The 15,582-nt window shown below is 71.1% G+C and overlaps 3 protein-coding genes across 4 annotated transcripts; all 3 read right to left on the reverse strand.

Annotated features, from left to right (window-relative positions):
* Positions 1-139: 139 nt before the first annotated feature.
* On the reverse strand, positions 140-6,140 carry USP21 (ubiquitin specific peptidase 21). Of its 2 annotated transcripts, none has more exons than XM_066206968.1 (14): positions 6,066-6,140; positions 5,341-5,396; positions 4,436-5,223; positions 2,883-2,942; positions 2,213-2,336; positions 2,016-2,127; positions 1,791-1,928; positions 1,625-1,689; positions 1,421-1,524; positions 1,210-1,296; positions 1,036-1,114; positions 785-892; positions 546-656; positions 140-434 (listed from the first exon to the last, which is right to left on the reverse strand). In XM_066206968.1, the coding sequence occupies exons 3-14, from the start codon at positions 5,213-5,215 to the stop codon at positions 169-171; spliced, it is 2,034 nt and encodes a 677-aa protein (XP_066063065.1). In that variant the 5' UTR covers positions 5,216-5,223; positions 5,341-5,396; positions 6,066-6,140; the 3' UTR covers positions 140-168. The 2 variants fall into 2 exon arrangements, with proteins under 2 accessions (XP_066063065.1, XP_066063066.1); XM_066206969.1 differs by having other exon boundaries at positions 251-434; positions 546-660.
* A 183-nt stretch (positions 6,141-6,323) lies between these two features.
* UFC1 (ubiquitin-fold modifier conjugating enzyme 1) lies at positions 6,324-8,986 on the reverse strand. The gene is made up of 6 exons (XM_066206619.1): positions 8,823-8,986; positions 8,547-8,614; positions 7,597-7,660; positions 7,424-7,500; positions 6,887-6,977; positions 6,324-6,494 (listed from the first exon to the last, which is right to left on the reverse strand). Exons 1-6 carry the CDS (start codon positions 8,943-8,945, stop codon positions 6,423-6,425), a joined length of 495 nt encoding a protein of 164 aa, XP_066062716.1. The 5' UTR covers positions 8,946-8,986; the 3' UTR covers positions 6,324-6,422.
* Positions 8,987-12,466: 3,480 nt separating this feature from the next.
* On the reverse strand, positions 12,467-15,221 carry APOA2 (apolipoprotein A2). The gene is made up of 3 exons (XM_066206989.1): positions 15,202-15,221; positions 13,846-14,038; positions 12,467-12,723 (listed from the first exon to the last, which is right to left on the reverse strand). Exons 2-3 carry the CDS (start codon positions 14,034-14,036, stop codon positions 12,597-12,599), a joined length of 318 nt encoding a protein of 105 aa, XP_066063086.1. The 5' UTR covers positions 14,037-14,038; positions 15,202-15,221; the 3' UTR covers positions 12,467-12,596.
* Between the last annotated feature and the right edge of the window lie 361 nt (positions 15,222-15,582).

The raw sequence follows: 15,582 nt of genomic DNA on the forward strand, positions 1-15,582 counted from the left end.
GCCCCGCCCATGCGCACAAACCACGCCTTCACTCAAACCACACCCACCCCTCGCTGTCAATCACACGCCCCACCCCCTCACCCTCCCCACCAACCCCGCCCCTCCCGGCGCCCCAAAACTTGGCGGTTTTTGGGTTGTTTTTTTTTGTTTGTTTGTTTTTTAATAAATTTATTCACAAAACCCCCCGGGGCCGCGCGGGCTGCGGCCGCACCCCCCAGCCCCGCACCCCCTTTTGCCGCGGGGCCCCGGGGGGGGCGTTTCCCGGGGGGGGCGTTTCCCGGGGGGGGGCGTTTCCCGGGGGGTGGGGGCGTTTCCCGGGGGTCTCCCGGGTGGTGGGGGGCTCTCAGGGTCTGCGGCCGGGGGGCTCCTCCAGCTCGTAGAACAGCACGTAGCCCTCGCTGGACGGCACCTGGTTCTCGCTGATGGGCGAGACCCTGCGGGCGGGGGACAGCCCTCAGCCCCCCGCAGCACCGGGGGAGGGGGGGGCACAACGGGGGGCACCGGGAGGGTCCCACCGGGGCGGGGAGGGGGGGACACCGACTGACCGGGAGTCGTTGTAGACGCGCCAGCCGGCCGGGTCGCGGCAGAAGGCCGTGTAGTGACCGTAGTGGACGCTGCCCGAGTGGTTGCACAGCGCGTACAGGCTGTAGACGGGGCTGCCTGCGGCCGGGGGGGGAGTGGCGTGGGTCGGGTTGAGCCTCGTCCTGAGCCCCCCCGTCCCCGTCCCGTCCCCCCCAAAATCCCGAATTTTTTTTTTTCCCCGCTCGGAGCCCTCTCCTCTCACCCGCCTTCTCGCTGGCGAACTCGCGCAGGTTGAGCTGCTGCAGCGGGAAGTCCACGAAGACGGAGCATTTCTTGATGGAGTAGCGCGTGGTGGAGAACCGGTTCAGGTCTGCCCCGGGGGGGTTAAGGGAAAAAGGGGGACGGAGGGGCGATCCCTGTCCCCGCCCACCCCAAATCCTTGGGAAAGTTTTGGGGAGGGGGATCCTCCCAAGGGTTTCGGGGGTGCTGCCCGTGCTGGTTCCCCAAGGATACGGAGCACCAGGATGCGTGGGAAGCGCTGGATCGTCAACTTCTTGGTGCTCCGCGTCCGCTGCCGGCACTTGTCACACACCTGAGGGGACAGGGGACGCTCGGCGAGGGGCCCGGGGGACAAACGGGGCTCCGGGGGAGGGGTCGCTGGGTGTGGGGCGGGGTCCAGCCTCTCACCGGGGCGTTCTCCGAGTCCAGCTCCTCCTCCTTGGTGAAGAGGCTGAAGCAGTCGTGGAGCGAGACCTTCCCCCCGGCAAAGCTTTTCTGGAGGGCCAGGGGGTCAGGGGGGAATTTTGGGGGGATCAGGGAGGAATTTTGGGGGTTCAGGAAGGAATTTTCGGGGGGGTCTGAGGGGTTTTCGGGGGTCGGGGCTGCAGCCCAGCCCTACCTTTGGGATGGGCAGCGAGAGGTCGCAGAACACCTCGAAGGTGGTGGAGCGGTAGCCGCAGGCCTGGCACTTGAGGCAGCTCTTCAGCTGCCCCACAAAGAGATCTGGGGGGCAGAGGGGGACGCAGGGAGGCTTGGGTGGAACCCCCAGAGGTTTCGGGGTCCCCGGCAAGAGGGGGGGGACACCCCCATTCCCAGCGCTCACCCACGATCTTGCTGTCCTCCCTCTCCAGGTAGCGCTTCCACATCTGGTTGGCGCATTCGTCGTCGCTGCGGGGCGGCGAGGGTGACGTCGGGGTGACATCAGGGTCACCTGTCGTCGTCCCCCCCCCCCCAAAAACCGGGGTTCCAGCCCTCGCCCCGGCCCTCACCTGAGCGTTTCGGGGTCCTCCAGGGCCGGGGCTCTCCGCGTGTCCGACAGGATGCTGGGGGTGCGCCGGCCCTTCCTGTTGATCTCCACGTGCAGCCGGTCCATGAAGAACTTGAGGAATTCCTGCGCGTCCTGCTGGCTGCGGGGACACGGAGTGGACACGCTTCGTGCCCACCCCGGGGACCTCCAGGGGGGTGTTTTTTGGGCTTGGGTGAGGGGGTCTCACCTGTAGCCCGTGAAGGAGGGGACGTATTTTTGGAACACGGCCTTGAAGCGCCCGGGGTTGACGGCCTCGGAGGAGTCGGGGTGCCACAGGGCGGCGATGACGTCGGCGAAGGCTGCGGGGACACCGTGGTGTCACCACGGTTATGTAAGGCCCTGGGGGGGCTGCGGGAGGTTCTGGGGGAGGGGGGTCTGCCCCACCTTCGGTGAGCTCCTGGGGGGCGCGGGGGCCGGGGGGCTGCTCCTGCTGGAAGTCCCGGCGCAGGCAGTAATCCCGCAGGGGTTTGGTGCTGCTCAGGCACTGCAGCACCGCGTTCATGAAGCACTGGAAGGGGACACGGGGACATCCTGGGGTGTGGCAGGGACCCAGGGGGTCCTCAGGGTGTCCCCGTGAGGTTGGGGGTCCCCGGGGATGTGATGTCCCCGGTGGGATGAGACAGGCGCAAAGTGCTTCGGGGACATTGAGGTGACCCCCAGGTGACACTAAAGGGACCCCAGATCCCTCCCATAGCCCAGGACGGAGGGACAGGAGGGTTGGGGACCGTGGGGACAGGGCTGTGGGGCTGGGGGAGCTCTGGGAATGTGACATCCCAGCAGGACGGGAGAACAGGACCATGACCACTGAGCCTGGGGGACCCCGAGGTGACCCGGGAGAGCCCAAATCCCTCCTGCACCCCAGGACAGAGGGACTGCAAGGTTGGGGACCACGGGGACATTGCTGAGGGAGCTCTGGGAATGTGACATCCCAGCAGGACGGGAGAACAGGACCATGACCACGGAACCTGGAGGACCCCGAGGTGACCCCAAATCCCTCCCGCACCCCAAGACAGAGGCCCCAGAACCCTGCGGGTTCTGACCACGGGCCACTTACCGTGTTGCCCAAATTCCTGAGGCCCACGTGTCCCGAGCCCAGCAGCAGCGTGTGGTGCGTCTGCGGGGACAGCGAGTGACAGGCGGTGAGCCGCGCCCCGCCCGCCCCGTCCCCGCCGCCGTCCCCGGGCGCCTTCACCTCGCCGGTGACCAGCAGCAGCCCCATCACCGCCGTGTGCACCACCGACTCCGAGATGTCGGCCGCCCGGCCCTGGAGCTCCCGCCGGGTCACCAACGAACGGTGCAGCTTCCGCGGCAGCTCCGCCACCAGCGTGGCTCCCTGCAGCCCCGGCATGGTGGTGACAACCCCCGGCGCGGCGGTGACAACCCCCCGGCGCGGTTCCCCGGTGGCCGCACGGAGGGGACCGATGGCAGCGGAGTGCGCCGTCCCTCTCAGCTCATTAGCTGATCCGATTCCCCCGGCTATTCTGGGCCGCGCGGGAGGCTCATCCCGCGGGGATTAATTAGCCGGAGCTGCCCCCGGGGAACAGGAACAGCTCGGAGGGGTGCCGAGGTAAACGTCGTGTCCCCCTCCCCGAAGAAATAAACCCCGTCGCCGGGTGAAGTGGCGGGGTCTGGGGGGCTCGGCGGGGCCGCGGGAGCCCCCCGGGCAGCGCTGGGGACACGCCGAGGGGGGACGAGGCCGCGCCGCCGTGTCCCGGTGGGATTTCGGGGATTACGATCCCCCCACACGTGGCCGGGCAGGTGCGGGACGGGCCGGGGGGGAGGCGGATGCGGAAACGGGGAGGGCAGCGGCCACCCGCGGCCAGCCGGGTGTCACCGCGGTCACCCGTGGCCACCCCGGAGCTGTGGGGGGAACGGGACCGGTCACTCCCGGAGCCACGGGGAGGGCAGCGGCCACTCCCGGAGCCGTGGGGGTCCCCAAAACAGGACAGGAGCGGGGACAGGTGAGACCAGAGCCACTGTGCCACCCTGGAGATATCACCGACCCTGAGACCGGCGACACCGCGGGGGTCACAAAGTGTCCCCAAAGGTGGGGACAGCCTGGGGGTCTCAACAGCGTGGGGGTCTCAAAATGTCCCTGAGGCTGGGGACAGCATGGGGGTCTCCAAACGTCCCCAAAGCTGGGGACAGCCTAGGGGGTCACAAAATGTCCCCAAAGCTGGGGACAGCCTGGGGGTACCAAAATGTCCCTGAGGCTGGGGACAGCGTCGGGATCTCAACATATCCCCAAAGCTGGGGACACTGCGGGGGTCTCAAAATGTCCCCAAGGCTGGGGACAGCGTGGGGCTCTCAAAACGTCCGCAAAACGGGGGACACTGCAGGGGTCTCAAAACTGTCACAAAGTTGGGGACACTGTGGGGGTTGCAACACATCCCCAAAGCTGGGGACAGACTGGGGGGTCTCAAAACGTCCCCAAAACCGGGGACACTGTGGGGGTCACAAACTGTCCCCAAATCTAGGGACACCGCGGGGGTCTCAAAACTGTCACAAAGCCGGGGCCAGCACGGGGGTCTCAAACTGTCCCCAAAGCCGGGGACACCGCGGGGCCCACGCCCCCCCCTCCCCGGCCGCCCCTCCCGAGGCTCTTACGGCGGCCGCCTTGTCCTCGGCGCGGCCGGGCGCGGGGCTGCCGGGGCCGTAGGGCGGCTCGGCGGCGGTGCCGCGGCCTCGGGGGCCGCCCTCGGGGCGCACGGAGAGCAGCAGCGGCGGCGGCGGCGCGGCGCCTTTGCCGTCGGGTCCGGGCGAGCCCACGGCCACCCTGCGCAGCGAGGAGCTCCTGCGGAGCGCCAGAGCGCCCGCCGCGCCCAGCGGGTGCCCGCAGTCCCTGAGCACCAGCCGGCTCAGCGCCACCGCCACGTCCTCGGCTCGGCTGGGGACACCACCGCCGCCACCTCCTCCTCCTCCTCCTCCTCCCTGGCTCAGGTCCCCGATGCTGATGGATTTGGAACGGGCCAAGTTGCTCCGACGCCGCTCGGCCGCGCTGGGCAGCGAGAAGGAGGCGCTGCCGGGCACCTGCGGGGCTCCCCCGGGCACCCGCACGCCGTGGTCGGCTTTCAGCGGGCCCCGGCGGCCCCCCGGCCCGCGGGGAGCGGGGTCCCCTCGCTTGGCCGCCCGGCCCCGCTCCAGCTCCAGCTTCTTGGGGCGGGGGTCTTCGTGCGGCGGCGGCGGGGGCCTCGGCGGCAGCAGGCGCAGTTTGGGGGCCGGCGAGAGCCCGTTGGGGGCCGCATGGCGCTCCTGGCTCAGCGCTCGGTGCCCGCTGGGCAGGCGGGAGCCCGCCCGGGGCTGCGCGGTCACCACGGCGGCGGCGGCGGCGGCGGCGGCGCCGGGGTCCCGGGAGCGGCCCAGGCGGTGCTCCGAGGCCTGGGGCATGGCGGGGCCTGCGGGGGACAGCGACGGGGCTGGTGTGACAAGGGTGCCACAGCCGGGAGACAGGGGAGGGGAGGTGACAGAAGGGGACAGCGACAAACGGGGGGGGGGGGACGACACGGACCCACCTGCTCACAGCCCCCTGCGCCCGGCGGCCGGACACAGCGTCCCGTCGGCGGGGGCCCTGCGGGGGACACGGCGTCACCGGGGGGACCCCGAAACCTGGGGGGGGGACCCCCAGAACCTCGGAGGGATCCCAAAGGCTCGGGGGGACCCCCCCCCGCTGCGTGCCGGTGAGTCACGGCGGGGTTCGGATCCCCCCCGGCCCCGAGGCGGCTCCCGCTCCCCGGGTTGGGGCGGGGGTCGCCCCGAGGCTTTGGCCGGGAAGGGCCCGGCGGGGGCGGCCAGGCCGCTGGAAAAGCGCCCCCCCTCCCCTCTCCAGGACCCGAGACCCCCGGGGCTCAGCCCCCTCCGGAACCCCCGGTGCCGCCCCCCGCCCCGAAAGGGAATTCCCGCAGCCCCCCAAAAACCCCTCCCGGCCCCCCCCATCACCCCGGGCCCTCGCGGCCCCGCCCCCTCTCCCGCCGCGGGGTCCCTCACGGGGGCTGTCCCCTGTCTCCTTCCCCCCCGTTATCCCGGGACCCCCGTGAGCTGCTCCCGGTGCCCCCCCCTCCATCATCCCGGTCTCCCCCCCCCCGCCCCCCGGGGCCCTGTCCCGCACCGCCCGCCCGGCCGCGGGGCTCCCCTCAGGGGAGGGTGTCCGCTGTCCCCGAGCCCCCCCCCCAGCCCCAACCGACAACCCCCCCGGGCCCCTCCCGGCCCTCGGCGCCGTGGCCCCGCCGTCCCCCCGCACCTCCCGCGGGCCGCCATGGCAACAACTCCCGCCGCACCCGCCGCCATCTTTGTTCCTCCCTCACGCCGCCCCGCCCCCGGCGGCCTCGCCGCCCGCTTTGCGCATGCGCCGCCCCTTCAGGCCACGCCCCCCGCGCCTCGCGTCGCCATAGAAACCGCGCGGCGTCTTAAAGGGGCCGCGCCCCTTTTCGAGGTTGGAACGGTGTTGGGGACAATTCCCTGTCCGTGTCACCCCCCAAAATAACAACCCGGCACCAAATCGGGGTTGAATGTTTATTGGGGAGCGGCAGCGAAGCGGTGGGGAGCGGTGGGAGCAGCGGGGAGGGGAACAAGGCAGGGTGGCCCCCCCCGGAGTTGGTCACTTGTCCTTGTGCTGGATGAGACCTTTGGAGATGAGGTCCGGGATCTCCACGGCCAGCCAGGGAGCCAGCTGTGGGGACACGGGTCACTGCTGGGGGGGACACCCCCAGAACGTGTCACCCCCCCCCCCTTGGTGTCACAGCCCATCCCCAGTGGGTGACAGCCCCCCCTCAGTGTCACACCCCCCCCAATGGGTGACAATCCTGCCTTGGTGTCACACCCCTAGAATTTGTCACCCCCCCTTCAGTGTCACATTCCCCGAGTGAGTGACAGCCCCTCCTCGGTGTCACCCCCTCCCCAAAAAGGTGACAATCCCCCCGCGGTGTCACACCCCCCCCAGTGTCACCTCCAAAATGGGTGACAGCCCCTCCTCGGTGTCACCCCTCACTCACACAGGTGACACCCCCCCGGCAGTGTCACCCCCCCCCGGCAGTGTCACCCCACAGGTGACCCCCCGCTCACCCCCAGGGCCATCAGGTGTGCCAGCCCGAATTTGGGGACGTTCCTGGCCCACAGGGGCTTGAAGTGGTCACTGAGACAGATCTTGCCCCCACTGTGGGGAGGGGGGACCCGTCAGACCCCCGGGAACCCCCCCCAGTGACCCTGGGAACCTCCTGAGCCCCCCAGGATCTCCCCAGTGACCTCCCAGGACCCTCCTGAGCCCCCCCTTGGACCTCCCAGGACCCCTCAGCCCCAAGAACCCCCCAAAACCTCCCCAAGACCCCCCCCCAGCCCCAAAACCCCTCCCCAGGACCACCCCCCCCCCCTCCCCACGACCCCTCAAACTCCCCTTCCAACCCACCCCCCCAGCCCCAGGACCTTCACCAGAACCCCCCAGGACCCCCCCAGCCCCAAAACCCTCCCCAGGACCCCCTCAGAACCTCCCCAGGCCCCCCATACCCCCCCAGGGTCCCCAGGACCCCACACAGGCCCCCCTCAAACCCTCCCCAGGACCCCCAGGACCCCCCCAAAACCCTCCCCAGGCCCCCCCCAGCCCACCGGTACATCTTGGCGGTTTTCCCGTCCAGCTCGGGGATGGCGATCTCGGGGGCGGTGCCCGGGTACGTCACCGGGATCTGGGGGGGCGAGGGGGGGTCAGCACCCTCCGGGACCCCCCCCGCCCCCCCAAACCTCGGGACCCCCCAAGGAGCCCCCCGGAGCCCCCTGCTCACCTCGAACTCGATGGTGAACTCGTACCTGAGCAGCTCGTGGATGTACCAACACCTGCCCGACCACCTGCACGGAGGGTCAGTGAGGGGAGACCCCCCCGGGACCCCCCCCGGGACCCCCCCCGGGACCCCTCAGTGAGGGGAGACCCCCAGGAGACCCCCAGGCCCCTCAGACCCCCCCAAAACACCTCAAATCTGCCCCCCAAAACACCTCAGCACTCCCCGGGACCCCCCAAAAACACCTCAACACCCCCCGAGACCCCCCAAAAACACCTCAGCACCCCCCGAGACCCCCCCAGGACCCCCCAAAACACCTCAGCACCCCCCGAGACCCCCCCAGGACCCCCCAAAACACCTCAGCACCCCCCGAGACCCCCCCAGGACCCCCCAAAACACCTCAGCACCCCCCGAGACCCCCCCCAGGACCCCCCAAAACACCTCAACACTCCCCGGGACCCCCCCCCCAGGACCCCCCAAAACACCTCAGCACCCACCGAGACCCCCCCCAGGACCCCCCAAAACACCTCAGCACCCACCGAGACCCCCCCCAGGACCCCCCAAAACACCTCAACACTCCCCGGGACCCCCCCCCAGGACCCCCCAAAACACCTCAACACCCCCCGAGACCCCCCCCAGGACCCCCCAAAACACCTCAACAACCCCCGAGACCCCCCCCAGGACCCCCCAAAACACCTCAACACCCCCCGAGACCCCCCCCAGGACCCCCCAAAACACCTCAACACCCCCCGGGACCCCCCCCAGGACCCCCCAAAACACCTCAGCACCCCCCGAGACCCCCCCCAGGAGCCCCCAAAACACCTCAACACCCCCCGGGACCCCCCCCAGGACCCCCAAAACACCTCAGCACCCCCCGAGACCCCCCCCAGGACCCCCCAAAACTGTTTGACTCGGGGGGGTCCCGAGGGGGGTCCCGCCGCCCCCCGCCCACGCACCGGGTGCCCTCGGGGTTGGACTCCAGGCGGAACCAGTCGGTGTCGGCGCGTTTGTTGTTCTCCACGTACTGCGGGGGGAGGAGGGGGGGGGACACCGGGGGGGTTACCGGGGGGACACCGGGGGGGCAATACCGGGAAGGAGACACCGGGAAGGATTCGGGGAACACCGGGAGGGATCGCGCACACACACCGGGGCAGCACCGAGAACGAGCCGAACCAGCGCAACCGTGGGGGGGAAGGGGGAGGGGGAACACCGGCGGGGCGCCACGGACGCACCTGTATGAGCGCCCGGTACTCCTCTCGCAGCCGCTCGGCCCAGCCCTCACGGTCCCGCGGCCCCGCCGGCGCCCGCAGCAGCGGCAGCTCCGCCACGGCCCGCCGCGCCGCCGCCTCCGCCATGGCCGGGCCCCGCCATGCCGCCCCGCCGGAAGTGACGTGGACGCCATGCCGCTCCGCCGGAAGTGATGTGCGCCGCCATGTTCTCCGAGGGTGGGGGTTGGAAGGATGACGTCACCGCCGCCATCTTGGGTGAGGGCACGCCCGGCGCGTGAGGGCGGCGCGCCGCCGCCATCTTTGGTGCTGGCAGCCGGGGGGGGGGAGCTGCTCCGGGCTGGGCTGAGAGGGCGGCGACCCCCGGACACGGGGACACCCCGACACGGGGACACCCCGACAGGGACACCCTGACAGCGACAGGGACCCCCCGACACGGGGACACCCCGACACGGGGACACCCCGACACGGGGACACCCCGACACGGGGACACCCCGACAGGGACACCCTGAAAGCGACAGGGACCCCCCGACACGGGGACACCCCGACACGGGGACACCCCGACAGGGACACCCTGAAAGCGACAGGGACCCCCCGACACGGGGACACCCCGACACGGGGACACCCCGACAGGGACACCCTGACAGCGACAGGGACCCCCCGACACGGGGACACCCCGACACGGGGACACCCCGACAGGGACACCCTGAAAGCGACAGGGACACCCCGACACAGGGATCCCCCGACACGGGGACACCCCGACAGCGACAGGGACCCCCCGACACGGGGACACCCCGACACGGGGACACCCCGACACGGCGACCCCCCGACACGGGGACACCCCGACAGGGACAGGGACCCCCCGACACGGGGACACCCCGACACGGGGACACCCCGACAGCGACAGGGACACCCCGACACGGGGACACCCCGACACGGGGACACCCCGACAGGGACACCCTGACAGCGACAGGGAACCCCCGACACGGGGACACCCCGACAGGGACAGGGACCCCCCGACACGGGGACACCCCGACACGGGGACACCCCGACAGGGACACCCTGACAGCGACAGGGACCCCCCGACACGGGGACACCCCGACACGGGGACACCCCGACACGGGGACACCCCGACAGGGACACCCTGAAAGCGACAGGGACCCCCCGACACGGGGACACCCCGACACGGGGACACCCCGACAGGGACACCCTGAAAGCGACAGGGACCCCCCGACACGGGGACACCCCGACACGGGGACACCCCGACAGGGACACCCTGACAGCGACAGGGACCCCCCGACACGGGGACACCCCGACACGGGGACACCCCGACAGGGACACCCTGAAAGCGACAGGGACACCCCGACACAGGGATCCCCCGACACGGGGACACCCCGACAGCGACAGGGACCCCCCGACACGGGGACACCCCGACACGGGGACACCCCGACACGGCGACCCCCCGACACGGGGACACCCCGACAGGGACAGGGACCCCCCGACACGGGGACACCCCGACACGGGGACACCCCGACAGCGACAGGGACACCCCGACACGGGGACACCCCGACACGGGGACACCCCGACAGGGACACCCTGACAGCGACAGGGACCCCCCGACACGGGGACACCCCGACAGGGACAGGGACCCCCCGACACGGGGACACCCCGACACGGGGACACCCCGACAGGGACACCCTGAAAGCGACAGGGACCCCCCCGACACGGGGACACCCCGACACGGGGACACCCCGACAGGGACACCCTGACAGCGACAGGGACCCCCCGACACGGGGACACCCCGACACGGGGACACCCCGACAGGGACACCCTGAAAGCGACAGGGACACCCCGACACAGGGATCCCCCGACACGGGGACACCCCGACAGCGACAGGGACCCCCCGACACGGGGACACCCCGACACGGGGACACCCCGACACGGCGACCCCCCGACACGGGGACACCCCGACAGGGACAGGGACCCCCCGACACGGGGACACCCCGACACGGGGACACCCCGACAGCGACAGGGACACCCCGACACGGGGACACCCCGACACGGGGACACCCCGACAGGGACACCCTGACAGCGACAGGGACCCCCCGACACGGGGACACCCCGACACGGGGACACCCCGACAGCGACAGGGACCCCCCGACACGGGGACACCCCGACACGGGGACACCCCGACAGGGACAGGGACCCCCCGACAGCGACAGGGACCCCCCGACACGGGGACACCCCAACACGGGGACACCCCGACACGGGGACACCCCGACAGCGACAGCGACACCCCGACACGGGGACACCCCGACACGGGGACACCCCGACAGCGACAGGGACACCCCGACACGGGGACACCCCGACAGGGACACCCTGACAGGGACACCCTGACAGCGACAGGGACACCCCGACACGGGGACACCCCGACACGGGGACACCCCGACACAGGGACCCCCGATAGCCCCAGGGACACCCCGATAGTCCCAGGACACCCCCTAACAGAGTGACACGGACCCCCCGACACAGGGACACCCCGATAGCCCCAGGGAATCCCCCCCACGGCAACAGGGATGCACCCCAGCATCAGGGACCCCGCTCAAAGCCCCAGGGACCCCCCCCCCCACCCACAGGGACCCCCCTATTGCACCAGGGAACTCCCCCAGAGCCCCGGGACCCCCCCCAGCCCCAGTGACCCCCCAATAGCACCAGGGACCCCCCCAAGCCCCAGGAGCCCCTGCCCTCCCCAGCCCAAGGACACGGCGGGGGCCCAGGGCTTTATTTGGGGTCCATGCAGGGGTCTCAGGGCTGTGTCTGGGCCCCTCCCGGGGGTCTCAGGGCTGTATTGGGGTCCATGTGGGGCTCTCAGGGGGTCTCAGGGCTGTATTTGGGGGTCTCGGGTATATGTTGGGGTCCATGTGGGGCTCTCAGGGGGTCTCAGGGCTGTGTTGGGGTCCATCCTGGGGGTCTCAGGGCTGTGTTGGGATCCATGTGGGGCTCTCAGGGCTGTATTTGGGGGTCTCAGGGCTGTGTTGGGGTCCATGTGGGGCTCTCAGGGGGGTCTCAGGGCTGTATTTGGGGGTCTCAGGTATTTGTTGGGGTCCATGTAGGGCTCTCAGGGGGTCTCAGGGCCGTGTCCAGACCCATCCTGGGGGTCTCAGGGCTGTATTTGGGGGTCTCAGGGCTGTGTTGGGGTCCATGTGGGGTTCTCAGGGGGTCTCAGGGCTGTATTTGGGGGTCTCAGGGCTGTATTGGGGTCCATGTGGGGTTCTCAGGGGGTCTCAGGGCTGTATTTGGGGTCTCGGTATATGTTGGGGTCCATGTGGGGCTCTCAGGGGGTCTCAGGGCTGTATTTGGGGGTCTGAGGGCTGTGTTGGGGTCCATGTGGGGCTCTCAGGGGGTCTCAGGGCCGTGTCCAGGACCCATCCTGGGGGTCTCAGGGCTGTATTTGGGGATCTCGGGTATATGTTGGGGTCCATGTGGGGCTCTCAGGGGGTCTCAGGGCTGTATTGGGGTCCATCCTGGGGGTCTCAGGTAAATGTTGGGGGTCCATATCAGGCTCTCAGGGGGTCTCAGGGCTGTATTTGGGGGTCTCAGGTATATGTTGTGGTCCGTGTCAGGGTCTCAGGGCTGTATTTAGGTCCGTGTTGGGGGTCTCAGGGCTTTATTGGGGTCCACCCTGGGGGTCTCAGGTACATGTTGGGTCCACGCAGGGCTCTCAGGGGCCGTGCCCGGGCCGGGGGTCTCAGGGCCGTGCCCATGCCCATGCCGGGGGTCTCAGGGGTTGCCCCCCTGGCCGTCGGTCTTGCCCAGCTGCAGCAGGGAGGAGAAGAGTCCCAGCACGTTGGAGCGCAGCTCCCGCGCCAGCGGCTCCAGCTGCTTGTTCGCCCGCTCCAGGTACTGCCTGCGGGGCGCCGCCGTCAGCGGGGGGGCCGCGAGGGGTCCCGGGGAGGAATCCCGGGCGGGGGTCCCGGGGAGGGGTCCCGGGAGGAATCCCGGGCGGGGGTCCCGGGGAGGGGTCTGGGGAGGGGTCCCGGGGAGGAATCCCGGGCGGGGGTCCCGGGGAGGGGTCTGGGGAGGGGTCCCGGGGAGGATTCCTGGGCGGGCGTCCCGGGAGTGATCCCGGGGCAGGATGGCGGGCAGGGGTCCCAGGGCGGGGTCAGAGGGGGCTCCCGGGCGGGGGTCTCGGGGGTAGGGTCCCGGGGAGAAGTCCCGGGTAGGAATCCTGGAGAGAAATCCCGGGTGGGGGTCGCGGGGACGGGTCGCGGGGATCCCTTGCAGGGGTCGCAGGCGGGGGTCCCAGGGAAATCGCCCAGGGAGGGGTCCTGGAAAGGGGTCGCGGGGAGGGGTCCCAGGTTGGGGGTTTCGGGCAGGGGGGTCCCGGGGAGGTGTCCCTTGCAGGGGTCCCGATCGGGGGTCCCGGGGAGGTGTCCCGGGCAGGGGTCCCGGGCAGGGGTCCCGATGGGGGGTCCCGGGCAGGGGTCCCGATCGGGGGTCCCGGGGGGGTGTCACGGGCAGGGGTCCCGGGCAGGGGTCCCGATGGGGGGTCCCGGGCAGGGGTCCCGATGGGGGGTCCCGGGAAGGGGTCTCTTGCAGGGGTCCCGATCGGGGGTCCCGGGGAGGTGTCACGGGCAGGGGTCCCGGGCAGGGGTCCCGGGCAGGGGTCCCGATGGGGGGTCCCGGGCAGGGGTCCCGGGCAGGGGTCCCGGGCAGGGGTCCCGATCGGGGGTCCCGGGTAGGGGTCCCGGGCAGGGGTCCCGGGCAGGGGTCCCGATGGGGGGTCCCGGGCAGGGGTCCCGGGCAGGGGTCCCGGGCAGGGGTCCCGATGGGGGGTCCCGGGCAGGGGTCCCGGGCAGGGGTCCCGGGCAGGGGTCCCGATCGGGGGTCACGGGCAAGGGGTCCCGGGCAGGGGTCCCGATGGGGGGGTCCCGGGAAGGGGTCTCTTGCAGGGGTCCCGATGGGGGGTCCCGATCGGGGGTCTCGGGCAGGGGTCCCGATCGGGGGTCCCTCTCCCGCCCCGCCGTACTCGGCCTGGCTGCGCAGCTCGTCGGCCCGCAGGCGCTGCGGCAGCTCGCGGGTGAAGAGGTCGGAGAAGCTCTGCAAGTGGCGGCTGAGGAAATCCCCGGTGCCCGCGGGCTCCTCCGCGCCCTCCGCCGCCGCCCCGCGCCGGGCCGTGGCCACCAACAGCAGCAGCGCGGCCACCACGGCGACCCTCATGGCTACGGGGACACGGCGTGAGACCCGCGGGACGGGCGGCGCGGGGGACACTGCCCGACCCACACACCCACGGGAGCTGCCCGCCCCACGGAAACGCCCGGCCCCCGTGGAAACTGCCAGCCCCACGGAACTTCCAGCCCCATCCCAGTGCGTTCCCTTCCCCACAGGAGATTCCAGCCCCATGGAAACGTCCGGCCCCGTGGAAACTGCCAGCCCCATAGAAAATTCCAGCCCCATCCCAGCACCAATCTGTGCCCCGCACCCCAATCCCGGCCCCACATCCCAATCCCTGCCCCACACCCCAATCCCTGCCCCACACCCCGTTCCCTGCCCCACACCCCAATCCCTGCCCCACACCCCAATCCCTGCCCCACACCCCAATCCCTGCCCCGCACCCCAATCCCGGCCCCACATCCCAATCCCTGCCCCACACCCCAATCCCTGCCCCACACCCCAATCCCTGCCCCACCTCCCCCTCCAGCCCCACACCCCAATCCCGGCCCCACATCCCAATCCTTGCCCCACATTCCAATCCCTGCCCCACACCCCGTTCCCAGCCCCACATCCCAATCCCTGCCCCACACCCCGTTCCCTGCCCCACACCCCAATCCCAGCCCCACACCCCAATCCCAGCCCCACACCCCGTTCCCTGCCCCACACCCCAATCCCAGCCCCACACCCCAATCCCAGCCCCACACCCCGTTCCCAGCCCCACACCCCGTTCCCAGCCCCACACCCCGTTCCCAGCCCCACATTCCAATCCCAGCCCCACACCCCAATCCCAGCCCCACACCCCGTTCCCAGCCCCACACCCCGTTCCCTGCCCCACATCCCAATCCTTGTCCCACATTCCAATCCCAGCCCCACACCCCGTTCCCAGCCCCACATCCCAATCCCTGCCCCACACCCCGTTCCCAGCCCCACACCCCGTTCCCAGCCCCAGTCCCCGTCGCCGCTCACCTGTGCAGGTGCCGGGGCAGCTTTGGGGTCCCCCCTCCCCCGGGCCCGTTTTTATCCCCCCGCAGCCCCCGCCCTCCCCCCCCCCCGGACAAACACCGCGGGGCCGAGGGGCAGCGCGGGGGGGCCGTGTCCCCTCCCCGGGGCTGTCCCCGTGTCCCCAAGGGCCACCCGCGGGGCGAAGGTTGTCACCCGCCGTGTCACCGACCCTCGGACCCCCGCCGGGGGTGGATGGGGGGGGACAGTGGGGACACCCCCCGGCTGTGGGGCCAGCGCTGGGGACACGCGGGCAAAGGGCGGTGGTGGCGCTGGCGACAAAAGGTCGGAGTCCCCCCGGTCAGCGGCGGGGATGGGGACAGGGATGGGGACAGCGCAGGGGACGGGGAGGGGGGGGGGTGGCGACAGAGGTGGCGCGGGGAGGGGACAGCGGGCTGAGGAGATGGGGACAGAGGGGACATGGCAGGGGACACAGGGAGGGGACACGGCCAGGATGGGACAGGGATGTGGGATGGGGACAGAGGGGACATGGCAGGGGACACAGGGAGGGGACAGGGATATGGGATGGGGACATGAGGGGACATGGAGGGGG

Source organism: Chamaea fasciata, unplaced genomic scaffold (assembly GCF_029207755.1).
Source record: "Chamaea fasciata isolate MVZ Bird 193981 ecotype frontalis unplaced genomic scaffold, bChaFas1.0.hap1 SCAF_31, whole genome shotgun sequence".
In the NCBI taxonomy this organism is placed as follows: domain Eukaryota; kingdom Metazoa; phylum Chordata; class Aves; order Passeriformes; family Sylviidae; genus Chamaea; species Chamaea fasciata.

What these genes read in the sequence shown, in the direction of transcription:
- USP21 (XM_066206968.1), bottom strand. Translation starts at nt 5,215, where the DNA reads ATGCCCCAGGCCTCGGAGCACCGCCTGGGCCGCTCCCGGGACCCCGGC. An exon ending in CCCTCCTTCACGGGCTACAG is followed by an intron (nt 1,929 to 2,015) that starts GTGAGACCCCCT and finishes GTGTCCCCGCAG; the next exon opens with CCAGCAGGACGCGCAGGAAT. An exon ending in GAGGACCCCGAAACGCTCAG is followed by an intron (nt 1,690 to 1,790) that starts GTGAGGGCCGGG and finishes GCCGCCCCGCAG; the next exon opens with CGACGACGAATGCGCCAACC.
- UFC1 (XM_066206619.1), bottom strand. Translation starts at nt 8,945, where the DNA reads ATGGCGGAGGCGGCGGCGCGGCGGGCCGTGGCGGAGCTGCCGCTGCTG. An exon ending in AAAACCGCCAAGATGTACCG is followed by an intron (nt 6,978 to 7,423) that starts GTGGGCTGGGGG and finishes CCCTCCCCACAG; the next exon opens with TGGGGGCAAGATCTGTCTCA. An exon ending in CACACCTGATGGCCCTGGGG is followed by an intron (nt 6,495 to 6,886) that starts GTGAGCGGGGGG and finishes GTGTCCCCACAG; the next exon opens with CTGGCTCCCTGGCTGGCCGT.
- APOA2 (XM_066206989.1), bottom strand. Translation starts at nt 14,036, where the DNA reads ATGAGGGTCGCCGTGGTGGCCGCGCTGCTGCTGTTGGTGGCCACGGCC. An exon ending in GAGCTGCGCAGCCAGGCCGA is followed by an intron (nt 12,724 to 13,845) that starts GTACGGCGGGGC and finishes GGCGCCCCGCAG; the next exon opens with GCAGTACCTGGAGCGGGCGA.